Source organism: Oncorhynchus clarkii, chromosome 28, assembly GCF_045791955.1.
Source record: "Oncorhynchus clarkii lewisi isolate Uvic-CL-2024 chromosome 28, UVic_Ocla_1.0, whole genome shotgun sequence".
NCBI lineage: Eukaryota > Metazoa > Chordata > Actinopteri > Salmoniformes > Salmonidae > Oncorhynchus > Oncorhynchus clarkii.
This window is the reverse complement of record NC_092174.1, coordinates 29,102,041-29,116,540: the sequence shown is the minus strand read 5'-3', so window position 1 is coordinate 29,116,540 and position 14,500 is coordinate 29,102,041. Positions and strand designations below refer to the sequence as shown.

Below are 14,500 nucleotides of genomic sequence, written 5' to 3'. Positions count from 1 at the left end.
GTCTACACGGTATTTCTGAACAATTTGACGTTATTTTAGTGAACAAAAAATGTGCTTTTCTTTCAAAAACAAGGACATTTCTAAGTGACCCCAAACTTTTGAACGGTAGTGTGCAGTCGTGGCCAAAAGTTTTCAGAATGACACAAATATTAATTGTCACACTGTTTGCTGCTTCAGTGTCTTCGGATATTTTTGTCAGATGTTACTAAGGCAAACTGAAGTATAATTACAAGCTTTTCATTAGTGTCATTGGCTTTTATTGACAATTAAATGAAGTTGATGCAAAGAGTCAATATTTGCAGCGTTGACCCTTCTTTTTCAAGACCTCTGCAATCCGCCCTGGCATGCTGTCCATTAACTTCTGGGCCACATCCTGACTGATGGCAGCCCATTTTTGCATAATCAATGCTTGGAGTTTGTCAGAATTTGTGGGGTTTTGTTTGTCCACCTGCCTCTTGAGGATTGACCACAAGTTCTCAATGGGATTAAGGTCTGGGGAGTTTCCTGGCCATGGACCCAAAATATCGATGTTTTGTTCCCCGAGCCACTTAGTTATCACTTTTGTCTAATGGCAAGGTGTTCCACCATGCTGGAAAAGGCATTGTTCGTCACCAAACTGTTCCTGGATGGTTGGGAGAAGTTGCTCTCTGAGGATGTGTTGGTATCATTCTTTATTCATGGCTGTGTTCTTAGGTAAAATTGTGAGTGAGCCCACTCCCTTGGCTGAGAAGCAACCCCACACATGAATGGTCTCAGGATGATTTACTGTTGGCATGACACAGGACTGTTGGTAGTGCTCACCTTGTCTTCTCCGGACAAGCTTTTTTCCAGATGCCCCAAACAATCGGAAAGGGGATTCATCAGAGAAAATGACTTTACCCCAGTCCTCAGTAGTCCAATCCCTGTACCTTTAGTAGAATATCAGTCTGTCCCTGATGTTTTTCCTGGAGAGAAGGGGCTTCTTTGCTGCCCTTCTTGACACCAGGCCATCCTACAAAAGTCTTCGCCTCACTGTGCGTGCAGATGCACTCACACCTTCCTGCTGCCATTCCTGAGCAAGCTCTATACTGGTGGTGCCCCGATCCCGCAGCTGAATCAACTTCAGGAGTCGGTCCTGGCGCTTGCTGGACTTTCTTGGGCGCCCTGAAGCCTTCTTCACAACAATTATACCGCTCTCCTTGAAGTTCTTGATGATCCAATAAATGGTTGATTTAGGTGCAATCTTACTGGCAGCAATATCCTTGCCTGTGAAGCCCTTTTTGTGCAAAGCAAATGATGACGGCACGTGTCTCCTTGCAGGTGTCATGACGTTGGCCTGGGGGGTAGGTTTGTGACAGTCATAAATACCTCTTCCCCCCTTTTCCTCTCTCTACCCTACTGAGGTTACATTTGCAAAACCCTTGGTTAACATAGAGATTCTGGGAACATCAGTAGGTGGGGGGAAATTAACTATATTCTGGCATTTCGTTGTTGCCGCGTGTTCCGGTTAAAACATTGTCAAAAAATGCCGCAAAGGATTTGAACATAATAATAATAAGTTATAAGTAAAACCTTTCCCTTGCCAAGGGAATACTATGTGCTGCATTTTCAGGCACAAAGGAGGGTTTAGCTTACATGATAAAGCTAACAAGGGAAAATAGCCATTTTGTTTTCTTGTGCTACGTTGAAATTGCTCCGCCTTGCGGAACGGAAGTCCCGGCCGTGAAATCATTGACCGCTGGCGTGTGCCCTAATATATTCGTTCATGAAGAATTATTCAGGTCACACGGAAGTCATTACTTATGATATCCATAGGGATATCAATGTCTTATCCAATTGAACTAATACGTGTAAATCTGGCAATTTACATTCTGAAATAGATTTTTTAAATAATATCCAAATTGATGAGTTTTCTAAATAAGACATTGTAAACTTTTTCCAAACTAACCTAGATGAAGCAACTTCTCAGGTTAATTAAAGTTTAATTCCCAAATAGCCTATACAGGTCTGATTTATCATTAAATTGATAAATCAGTCAAATTTGATTTTTGTGAAACCATTCAGTAATCCAGTACTGACAGAAGCCCCGCCCAGCGGGAATCACATGTGGTTTCAGTGTTGAATGTTCCCAACATTTGATCTACTGTTTACACTTATGATATCCAATCAATGGAGATTGTATGGATTATCGTCTCATTCAATTTAATAAGTTCAATTGTTGAACATAACTTAATGTTCTTCCAATCAAATGCGACACTTTTAAACTTCTCATATTAACCTAGATGAAGAAACTTCTCAGGGTAATTAAAGTTTAATACCCAGATAGCCTACCCAGGTAGGATTAATCATTGGCATGATTAATTAATTCAATTTGCTTTTGCAAATTCATTCACGTCCAACTTCCACATTACTGGTACGGTACTGATGGTTCGTCAACATCTATAAATAGATTAAACCTGTCTTTGCAGCTTCCAATGAATTCCAAACCCAAACTTTGAAAATAAAATAGGAAAAATGTTCCTCTAAATTTTTATAATAATGTGCAAGCTATCAAAGGAGGTGGTCACCACTCCTACGCTAATTAGTGAACCTCCACCCATAAAAGGATTGATCTCTGACCTCAGCAGCGATACCAACCCAAGCATTTCGCTACACTCGCATTAACATCTGCTAACCATGTGTATGTGACAAATAAAATTTGATTTGATTTGATTTGATTTAATTATGCCATTAGCGAAAAAACTGCCGAAATTGCGAACATTCTCCAAAATCAACCTTCAAACACAGGCTTTGTGACGGTTCTCCCCACTTTTACACTGATGTATCGCAATAAAAATGTGGCATCGGTCCAATACCACAGTGCACAGCTGAAGAACATGCCAGACATGACTAATATGAGGGGACAGGTGGAGAGAACTGAGCAACTATTGACAAAAGCAGGAAATGAAAACATTCTCCAAGTCGAGGAACTGCATTTGAAATCTGAACAATTAAAAGTAATTGCAAATACTTATGATGATGAACGAGCACAAACTCTTCAACAAAATCATTGTCTCCAGGAACAACTCGATTTAGCCAAAACTAAATATGATGTAGTCCACTCCAAACTAGATAAATCTGTTGAGTTATCTACAAACAGGAGTGCGCAACTTAATAACATGCAGGCAGTTTTGTTGAACGTTACTCAGAGTAACACGGCTCTACTTAAAATTCTGCAGACCAAAGACAATCAATTGATGAACACAATGACTAAGTTGGATGACAAATCAGCAGAACTCATTGAAGTCGCTGACCAAATGAATGATGAGAGAACTCGGGTGATGAAGATGGAAATCCTGATTTCTAAGCAAGCAGAAGAAATCTCATCACTGAATCTCTCTCGCTCCGTACTCAAGACCTCTATCTGCAAACCATGACAGATAAGTTTGAGACCGAAAGGAGCAAGTGCGACACTCACGTGTCCAAAATCAGTACTCTAAGTGCTCAAGTGGACTCCGAAATGCAGCAGAATACCACCCTTAGGTACCATCTGGAGGAAGTCCAGAATGGTCACCTTCTACAGTGTTACTATCCATCCAAGCAACCGGAGCCCTGTACTCAAAGGAGAGAAGACAATAGGTTTCAGACATTGCCTCCATTAAGTGTCCCTCAGTCTTCTCCTCTTGGCCATTCGGTACTGAGTAATATGGCACCTCTTGGCCAACAAAGCCAAAGCTTGGCTTCTCCTCTTGGCCTTTCGGCCCCACTTTCCCCACAGGATGAAGCCAACCCTCTCCACCCGCTTGACGCGGAATACCTTGACAAACTCGTCAAGAATTTCCCCACCTTTGACCCCGTTCCAGGTCAGCCAAACGATACTGAGACGTTCCTAGCTGACATAGAGGACGCGTTGGATGGCTACCCGAACGCTACGGGTGCTGACAGGGTTTACCTGTTGAAGCGAAAGTAGAATAGACACGTGACCAGGTTCATTTGCCTACAACAGCAGCACGTGCTAAATGACTACGCTGAACTTGCCACAGCTTTGAAATTAGAATTCAGTGGTTCTGCGACTCGCAAACACGATAGCTCACTGGCTAACACGGTCAAACAAGCTCGGAATGAACACCCACTATCATAGGCTTCGTTCAGCTTACTTTGGCCTACTCACTGAAACAGGCATGGAAGACCTGTTACCATTTAAACAAATGTTTCTGTCAAACATGTATCCTACCTTCATTACATACTTGGGCCCTGCCGCCCACGTTGGCTTGCCTATCTTACAACTCAGAGAGCTTGCAAGCACAGCTTTTGAGGCATCATAAGCTCGCAAAGCTAAGAGCCCTGACCACTCGGTTTTGAAGTTTGACCAGGAGCACTCACTCCAGTTAGAGGGTGCATTATCAGGTATTGGAGCGTTAAGAGATGACGCACAACAACAGTTTCTACCACAAAACTATGATTCCAATAACCTCCGCAGTCTAAATAACTGTAAAGTACGTCGCCATCAAAACGACTACCGCTACAATCGACCTGTTCACTACGTTCCTGCACCCAACCCACACAAAGTGTCAGAGCATAAGGGTAACAAAGTTGAAGGATGTTCAAAACGAAGACCAATGTTCTCCAGAAGTTCCACTACGTGAAGACCTAAAGCGAGAAACATTTGAGAAAAGGGTAAAAGTCACAAGGACTAGACGGGAATTACCGGACACCAGGTCCGCAGGAATTAACACCTATAGCAAGGGCGTTAAAATTCAAATCTCTCCCGCTCTCACTCGAGACCCTATCCAGGGCCCGCTTGATCAAGAAACAAGCCCACGGGCTTTGTCTATAGACTCTGATACAAAAGTTGCGAAGAAAAAGGTCAAATGCTTCGTTAAAGCCAAGCCCACTCAAAATCGGAAAAGTCGATCTGCTTCCACCTTGAACAGAATTGACACATCACGTCGTTGTGAACGACCACTCCACTTTGTGGGGAATATGTCCACTAAACACGAATCGAAACGCCCATACCTGGAAACAGTCCTGGAGGAGTGCTTAACTTGTCATGCGCTAATTGATTCAGGTGCGACAATATCACTCATCTCTCAAACATTGTTCGATGATCTCAAAAGAGCTTTGAAGCCAACTAAACGTTGGTTAAAAGTGGAACGATGCGACACTACACTTTGAGGGGTCCCTCAGACTGCCTCGCCTCTCACATTGAGAGTCAGGCTGAAACTACACTTCAAGGACGTATCGCTCGTTCACCCTGTGTATGTTACCATGTTTGAAAATGTCATTATTAGTGATGGGTTTTCATAAGATAGGGCTCTACTCAATCAGTGGCCCGCCCCTGTGAAGGGACATGGGCTATAAAACGTTTCAAACACGCCCTCCTCTCCCTTCCTATATAAGCCCTTGACGACAATATAACCTCCTGTCCCGAGGACTTGAGGACGACGGTCCTATGTCAGAATGGTTCAGATAATAACTACAGAACGAAGCCGACATCAGCGTGAGCTTTGGTTGCGAATGGTATGAACTTTGAACTCTTATTCACTACAGAAGTGATACCTCCTAGCCGTTGATGAGGTAGCAACAGCAGATGCAACGAGGGTTAGGAAGGAACAGACAGAGTATTCCGTCTATCACCCAACGACGTTACTACAACGTATCCAGAGACATTCTTCAAAGGACTCAGTTTGGCAACACGGCCTTCCATCTACCACCAACCTACCGAAGCGCAGCTCAGAGTAAATATTTAGAATGCATCAGATACTGTATTTACGATAGCACAGCTTCTCCCTGTGTCCCTCAGTCTTCCCGCTCTTTCACTCAAACTCAGCCCTTTTCCTTTGTGTAACAAGCTGTCATATCTGTTCCGCCCGCTAGGGACGTTTTCCTTTATGACGTAATTTGTAATCAAGTTATGATTTAATTATGTGCATGTGTAATTCTGTGTGATTAGTTAGGTATTTATTAAATAAATAATTAAACCCAATTTTGTATTGCTGATTCAAATTGTTAGCCAGGGTTTGTGCAGAACCAAGAATTTACAACTTTCAGATGAGACTGAATTAAAATGAGGATTAATATTGACTGCTATTGATGTAAAATATTACTCGGTCTTTAAGAGTTTATTCGGAAGATAACAGCTCTAGAAATATTATTTTGTGGTGCCCGACTCTCTAGTTAATTACATTTACATGATTAGCTCAATCAGGTGATATTAATTACAGATAAATTATTTTATAGAATAGCATGTCATATCACTTAATCCAGCATAGCCAAAGACACGACACAGGTAACCATGATTGACAGAGGAAGAGCAATGATTCCAAGCACCACCCTCCTTTTGAAACTTCCAGTCTGTTATTCAAACTCAATCACCATGACAGAGTGATCTCCAGCATTGTCCTCGTCAACACTCACACCTGTGTTAACGAGAGAATCACTGACATGATGTCAGCTGGTCCTTTTGTGGCAGGGCTGAAATGTAGTGGAAATGTTTTTTGGCGATTCAGTTAATTTGCATGGCAAAGAGGGACTTTGCAATGAATTGCAATTCATCTGATCACTCTTCATAACATGGAGTATATGCAAATTGCCATCATACAAACTGAGGCAGCAGACTTTGTGAAAATTACTGTAATATTTGTGTCATTCTCAAAACTTTTGGCCATGACTGTATATTAAAACAAAGAGTAAAACTTTCTGAATCGACACGTTTCCATTGACACCACATTCTGACTTCCATTCTATTCAATTGACACCACTACATGCTGTCTTCCATTCACTTCCATTAACACCACGACATGCTGACTTCCATTCACATCCATTGACACCACATGTTGACTTCCATTCACTTCCATTGACACCACCACATGCTGACTTCCATTCACTTCCATTGACACCACCACACGCTGACTTCCATTCACTTCCATTGACACCACACGATCACTTATCCAAAACTAGAGCAGAAAGTTAGTCATTTTATTGTGGACATGTGAACTAATTATTGATTTCAAGCTATATGGGACAGAACAAAAGGTTGAGAGTGACGTTGAGATGGGCTAATGTCCACTCATATTGCCCTCAATGCAATGTGGCGGAGGGAATCCACCCAGCCCCCTAATGTTAGCCATCACTCATTCAAGCCCCTAAGACCATTATTGGAGTGATTCTGACAGTGCTGGTCCATTAAGGTCTAAATTCTTTCTTGGAATGCATGAGAGAATTAGATTCAGTATAGGGCATTATGGGCAAACGTACTTAGGAACAAATGAGGGCACAATCATGGTGATGTGAATACGGCTTACATGTTATATACTGTCAAATCAATACTCCTACGGAAAACAGGGGTAAGAATTATCCAAGTTGGCCGAAAGAGACCAGATAGAGAAACACAATAAACACACTCACATACCTTTGAAATTGAAACTAGTGTACCAACACTTACTGCTTGTGATCTATGCTTGAAACGATGTGGTCAGTGGTCTCATTCAAACTAGAAGGCAGTCTCATTCAAACTAGGAGGCCTGTTAGCAATACCATGGTAAAAGTGTAATGATTATAAATACTAAGGGTCATTAAGGAGGCGTCGGTGCCAATGCTGTCGATATGCAGCGTATCAATCATGTTGATTGATCATCTCTGGCTCCAGTGACATCAGTGTTATGGCCTTAGAGACAGGAGTCTGTGTTTCACAATGCCATCCAATTAGAGCTGTCCATTCATCATCAGGCTGGAGAATCATTATTAATTGAGCAGAGGGTTAGCTGCCACTCCATTGCGGAGAAGAGTGGAGAGAGTGGAGAAGTGGAATTCTACAGCTTCTGGAGCTCAGGGCGGTTGGTTATTCACACTATGGCTAGATGGGGAGAATAACAGAGGCTATACATGGACTTGCACTGGACTCCAGTACGCTAACCAGATTTACTAAGTTTGCACTTGTTTGTTTTTGTTGCAGTTTCAGAATATGTTGCCATTTCAGACTGTTTTAAATGTGTATGCATTGTTGTAGACTGTTTTGATGAGTTTGCAGAAGGAGCGTCTTCTATAACTCCTGTGTTAACTCCTGGCTTACCTTCGTTGCCTGTAGATGGTCCGTCTGGCTTGGTGATGCCTGTGCTCTTTTTCCGTCTGTGTCTCTTGCGGTTGGCGTGAGGTGAGGGGGGAAGCTCCTGCTTGGGACTGGTGGCACTGCCCACCCCAGAGCTGCAGGTCAGGGGCTCTGCCATCCCATTGGCTGGAGAAAGAGGGAAACACTGATCAGTAAAATATATCACGATCAACTGTACTTTTTGACATGCTATGTACAAGATGTTAAATACTGAGTAAACACACACAGAAACATATTACATTTGCAAGTTTAGAAGGGAAAGACAGAAGGATATGAATCATGAGATACTGACTAGTGATGATGTACCATATTATAAAAACACCATACAGTGGTAATTCATACCCTGATACCAACTAAATGAATGCAAAGTAATCGCAATAAAAAAGATGCCATCCCAAAACTGAGATACTAGCGGTCCAAAAGTATCTGTACTGCTGTGGCTTTAGAGCGGACGAAGGAAGAACAGACAGGTATGGGGGCAGCTCAGCTAACAAATGGTTAGTTAGGTTAGCCTCAGGCCAAGCTCTCTAGACGACTGTCAGTGAGTGACAAGGGGCTAAGAGCCGGCTTTGTTTCTGGTTGCCTAAGTGATTTTATAAATGTGATATTTAACCTGCACCACAGTTGGGCAAAGAGGAGATAGAGGGCTGAAAAGATGGAGGAGTGGGTACGGGTGGGGGGGTCAACTTGCCATCTTTCTGGTTTCCTGACATTTTACATCACTTTCCCTCTCCCCCTCAGGATGCCATTATGAATCTGGGGAGAGGAGAGATGGGGGCCCAGGAGCCTTGGGGGCCGAGGAGAGGCAGCGATGGCCAGTCCATGGGCCCCATATTGCTCTCCTTCTGCCACCCCGTGTGGAGAGCAGGCAGCCTCCTCCATTGTCTCCCATCAAAAGTTCATTGTAGTGTGGCAAACTCCATTCATTTTCCTCTCCCTCCGCACCGTCCCAGCCCCAGGCACCAGGAGCGGAGGGCGGTAGGACAAGAAGAAAGGGGTCTCGTATCAGGGATTATTGCCGTTGTCGTTGCACATACTCTAATGCCGCCACTGTCGCTGGCTGTGCCATTAGCCACTAGTGTACAACATCAGTTGTTAGGCCTAATTTGGTCATTACCTTACGGGAGATGGGGCTATGTTGGAGGGAGGAGTGGGATGTGGGATGGGCTCAGCAGGAGGTGGAGGATGCTTAAGTGGAGGAGACTGGAGCTCTTTAAAGGCCCCAGGCAGCCTGGTTGGAGCGTGGGCATAAAAATATAGGAGCCAACACACTATAGGCATACATTCGTTGGGATTCTTTTTGATGTCACTGAGTAAGATACATCACGAGTCTCACTCAATACAGCCAGTACATCTGTTAATGCGGTATGTATAAATGCTGTTGGATTTATCAGAACAACATTTTAATTTCGATTTTTAAAAGGAACCATACATATTTTGTACACTCGTAGTGGAATGCATATGTTTATCTTATTTCACATGAATAACCAGGTTTTCATCTAACCATTTCATGTGGATGAATTATCTGACGCATAAAAAAAACTCACGACATTGAAACCGCAAATTTGTCAGTAAAATGTCCTAATGTCGATACAACAAAATACGCTAGACTGGGTGATCATATTTTAGTCTGTAAAATAGATTGTGACAATTCCGGTGGAAATGCATTTATGCGTAAAAATTGACATAATAACCGTCATGTCAAAGTAAACTTGGAGTCACGCAATGATATGTTACGTTCTACTACCACCACGACGTGGAAAAACATGCTGAGTTTATAGGCAGATGAAAACTTAACTTATGGTGGTTAAGTGCATGGTGATGAGCTTCAAGCAATTTTCCCCAAAATATCCAGGGTATTATTTAAATGCTTGGCTGCCAATTATCAAATAAAAATGATATTGCGCTTATCCATTTGTCATCATATAATCTACCCTGTCCACTTTATCAGCGAACGGTTGTCTAGAGAGCATGCACCAAGATGAGATTGGGCAAGTAAGTTTGATGGAAACACCACTGGTGGTAAACATTTGCATATGTTTTCTTTCTCCAGATTTTTGAATATTCCATGCAAATTGTTATCAAAATGAATGCAAACCTAGCTATTAATAGTCAAATGTGGACAAATGTATATAGGAGATACAAAAAAAAGGCTATTGATTATAGAAACTTAATGGACGCCTCAAGATCAATAAGCATATAGTGAATTTGTGATGCTTAGTACTGGCCAGCCTACCAGAACCCCAGTTCCCTCCCTCCTTCTCTCCTCTCCTCACTGGTTGGTTTTGAATGGCAGCACAGAGGCAGAGCCACACATGTAGCCGTGGCGTGGCGTGTCGGGGCGTCTGTTTCAATTTCCCTGCTTCTCCCACAAAAGCCCCCGAGACCAGTCATTAGCTGGGTGCAGACAGCTGGGGGCAAAGGGGCCCACAGAGTACCTTCTCCCCTCCCCCTTCTACACCCCCCACCCCCCCTCCCTCTTTACCTCTACTCCAGTGTCTGTCCCGCCAGCACAGCTCTGTATGACAGCTCGGAGCGGAGGAGAAGGGTACGGAGAGGGGTCCCGAACCCTCCAACCTTGTCCCCCTCTCGACGATGACAGGCAGCATTTGTTTAATGTGGCTTGAGGTGAGAGTGGAGGGCTCCCCTTTGGGGGCACGTCCTGTCATAAACACTTCTAATTATCAATTTTCTGCCCCTAATGTTGTGGAACATGACCCATGATTCTCTGCTCCGCCTGCACCCAAAACATGGTTCGTATACATTAGGGCACACCGTAGCAAGACGTTCTGCAACAGAAAATGAATATGAAGGTTTCTTGTTGGACATATTCAGCTAGTCCCTCCATGTTTCTATCAGTTTGCTTCCGCTTGGTGGCTAATTAATAAGACTGGTTTTTCTGTGGCTCAGACTTGTCATCGCTATTTTCTTTTCTAACACTGACTGAGTAGGTGAAAGATGGTAACTGCCAAAGTGGAATGAACATTGTGAATAAACCAGACTATATCTGTTAAGCTATTGTACATCGAAAGTACCTCTACATCTACAGTGAAGCTAAAGTAACTCCTTACCATTGGAGTCATGCAGTAGCATTACAAAATAATATAACACCATTTGGTAATTGTGTGTAGATACACTACATGACCAAAAGTATGTGGACACCTGCTCGTTGAACAACTCATTAAAAATCATGGCCATTAATAAGGAGTTGGTCCCCCCTTTGCTACTATAACAGCCTCCACTCTTCTGGGAAGGCTTTCACTAGATGTTGGAACATTGCTGTGGGGGCCTGCTTCCATTCAGCCACAAGATCATTAGTGAGGTCAGGCACTGATGTTGGGCGATTAGGCCTGGCTCACAGTCTGCGTTCCAATTAATCTCAAAGGTGTTCAATGGGGTTGAGGTCAGGGCTCTGTGCAGGCCAGTCAAGTTCTACTACACCGATCTTGACAAACCATTTCTCTATGGCCCTCGCTATGGACCTTGCTATCTTACTGGAACTAAGGGGCCTAGCCCGAACCATGAAAAGCAGTCCCAGACCATTATTCCTCATCCGCCAAACTTTACAATTGGCACTATGTATTGGGGCAGGTAGCGTTCTCCTGGTATCCACCAGATTCGTCCATCGGACTGCCTGATGGTGAAGCGTGATTCATCACTCCAAAGAACGCGTTTCCACTACTCAAGAGTCCAATGGTGGTGAGCTTTACACCACACCAGCCGACACTTGGCATTGCGCATGGTGATCTTAGGCTTGCGTGCGGTTGCTTGGTCATGTAGTGTATCTACACACAATTACCAACCCATTTCATGAAGCTCCCAACAAACAGTTATTGTGCCGACGTTGCTTCCAGAGATAGTTTGGAACTCAGTAGTGAGTGCTGCAACCGAGGACAGTCGATTTTTACACTCTTCAGCACTCGGTGGTCCCATTCTGTAAGCTTGTGTTGCTTACCACTTTGCGGCTGAGCCGTTGTTGCTCCTAGACATTACCAGTTGACCGGGGCAGCTCTGGCAGGGCAGAAATTTGACGAACTGACTTGTTGGAAAGGTGTCATCCTATTTACGGTGCCACATTGAAAGTCACTGAGCTCCTCAATAAGGCCATTCTACTGCCCATGTTGGCTACAGAGATTGCATGGCTGTGTGCTCGATTTTAAACCCTTTAAACCCTTTAAATTAGTGGATCCGTCTATTTCAGCCACACCTGTTGCTGACAGATGTGGCTGAAATAGCCGGATCCACTAATTTAAAGGGTCCACATACTTTTGTATATATAGTGTATATACTGAGTGTACAAAACATTTGGAACATCTTCCTAACATTGTGTTGCACCCCCGGTTGCCCTCAGAACAGCCTCAATTTGCCAGGGCATGGACTCTACAAGGTGTCGAAAGCAGTCCACAGGGATGCTGACCCATGTTGACTCCAATGCTTCCCACTGTTGTGTGAAGTTGACTGGATGTCCTTTGGGTGGTGGACCATTCTTGATATACACGGAAACGGTTGAGTGTGAAAAATCCAACAGTGTAACAGTTCTTGACACACTCAAACTGGTGTACCAGGCACATAATACCATCTTTTGGCTTTCTCATTCACCCTCTGAATGACACACATACACAATCCATGCCTCAAAAAATCCTTCTTTAACCGGTCTCCTCCCCTTCATCTACACTGATTGAAGTGGATTTAACAAGTGACAGCAATAAGGGATCATATCTTTCACCTGGACAAAAGGAACACCTATGTGAGAATGCTGTTCATTGACTACAGCTCAGCGTTCAACACCATAGTGCCCATAAAGCTCATCCCTAAGCTAAGGACCCTGGGACTAAACACCTCCATCTGCAACTGTGTCCTGGACTTCCTGATGGGCCGCCCCCAGGTGGTAAGGGTAGGCAACAACACATCTGCCACGCTGATCCTCAACACGGGGGCCCCTCAGGGGTGCGTGCTTAGTCCCCTCCTGTACTCCCTGTTCACCCACGACTGCGTGGCCAAGCACGACTCCAACACCATCATTAAGTTTACTGACGACACAATAGTGGTAGGCCTGATCACTGACAATGATTAGACAGCATATAGGTAGGAGGTCATATAGGTAGAAGGCCAGGGACAACAATCTATCCCTCAACGTGAGCAAGACAAAGGAGCTAATTGTGGACTACAGGAAAAGGAGGTCCGAACACGCCCCCATTCACATCGACGGGGCTGTAGTGGAGCGGGTCGAGAGATTAAAGTTCCTTGGTGTCCACATCACCAACAAACTAACATGGTCCAAACACACCAAGACATTCATGAAGTTGGCACGACAACGCCTTTTCCACATCAGGAGACTGAAAAGATTTGGCATGGGTAGCCAGATTCTCAAAAAGTTCAACAGCGGCACCATCGAGAGCATCCTGACCGATTTCATCACCGCCTGGTATGGCAACTGCTCGGCATCCGACTGTAAGGTGCTACAGAGGGTAGTGCCTACTGCCCAGTACATCACTGTGGCCAAGCCTTCTGCCATCCAGGACATACAGTGCCTTGCGAAAGTATTCGGCCCCCTTGAACTTTGCGACCTTTTGCCACATTTCAGGCTTCAAACATAAAGATATAAAACTGTATTTTTTTGTGAAGAATCAACAACAAGTGGGACACAATCATGAAGTGGAACGACATTTATTGGATATTTCAAACTTTTTTAACAAATCAAAAACTGAAAAATTGGGCGTGCAAAATTATTCAGCCCCCTTAAGTTAATACTTTGTAGCGCCACCTTTTGCTGCGATTACAGCTGTAAGTCGCTTGGGGTATGTCTCTATCAGTTTTGCACATCGAGAGACTGAAATGTTTTCCCATTCCTCCTTGCAAAACAGGGAGGAGGTGAGGGCCCTCGGAGTGTGGTGTCAGGAAAACAACCTCACACTCAACGTCAACAAAACTAAGGAGATGATTGTGGACTTCAGGAAACAGCAGAGGGAACACCCCCCTATCCACATCGATGGAACAGTAGTGGAGAGGGTAGCAAGTTTTAAGTTCCTCGGCATACACATCACAGACAAACTGAATTGGTCCACTCACACAGACAGCATCGTGAAGAAGGCGCAGCAGCGCCTCTTCAACCTCAGGAGGCTGAAGAAATTCGGCTTGTCACCAAAAGCACTCACAAACTTCTACAGATGCACAATCGAGAGCATCCTGGCGGGCTGTATCACCGCCTGGTATGGCAACTGCACCGCCCTCAACCGTAAGGCTCTCCAGAGGGTAGTGAGGTCTGCACAACGCATCACCGGGGGCAAACTACCTGCCCTCCAGGACACCTACACCACCCGATGTCACAGGAAGGCCATAAAGATCATCAAGGACATCAACCACCCGAGCCACTGCCTGTTCACCCCGCTATCATCCAGAAGGCGAGGTCAGTACAGGTGCATCAAAGCTGGGACC

General features: G+C 44.2%; 1 protein-coding gene across 2 annotated transcripts in view; it reads right to left on the bottom strand.

The window, feature by feature from the left end:
* LOC139386813 (arf-GAP with GTPase, ANK repeat and PH domain-containing protein 3-like) overlaps positions 1-14,500 on the bottom strand; it is a 274,884-nt gene that overhangs the window by 40,247 nt on the left and 220,137 nt on the right. For both annotated transcript variants that reach the window (XM_071132626.1, XM_071132625.1), the window contains exon 13: positions 8,030-8,191. In XM_071132626.1, the coding sequence (XP_070988727.1) occupies positions 8,030-8,191 (162 nt within the window). The remainder of the gene's footprint in view (positions 1-8,029; positions 8,192-14,500) is intronic.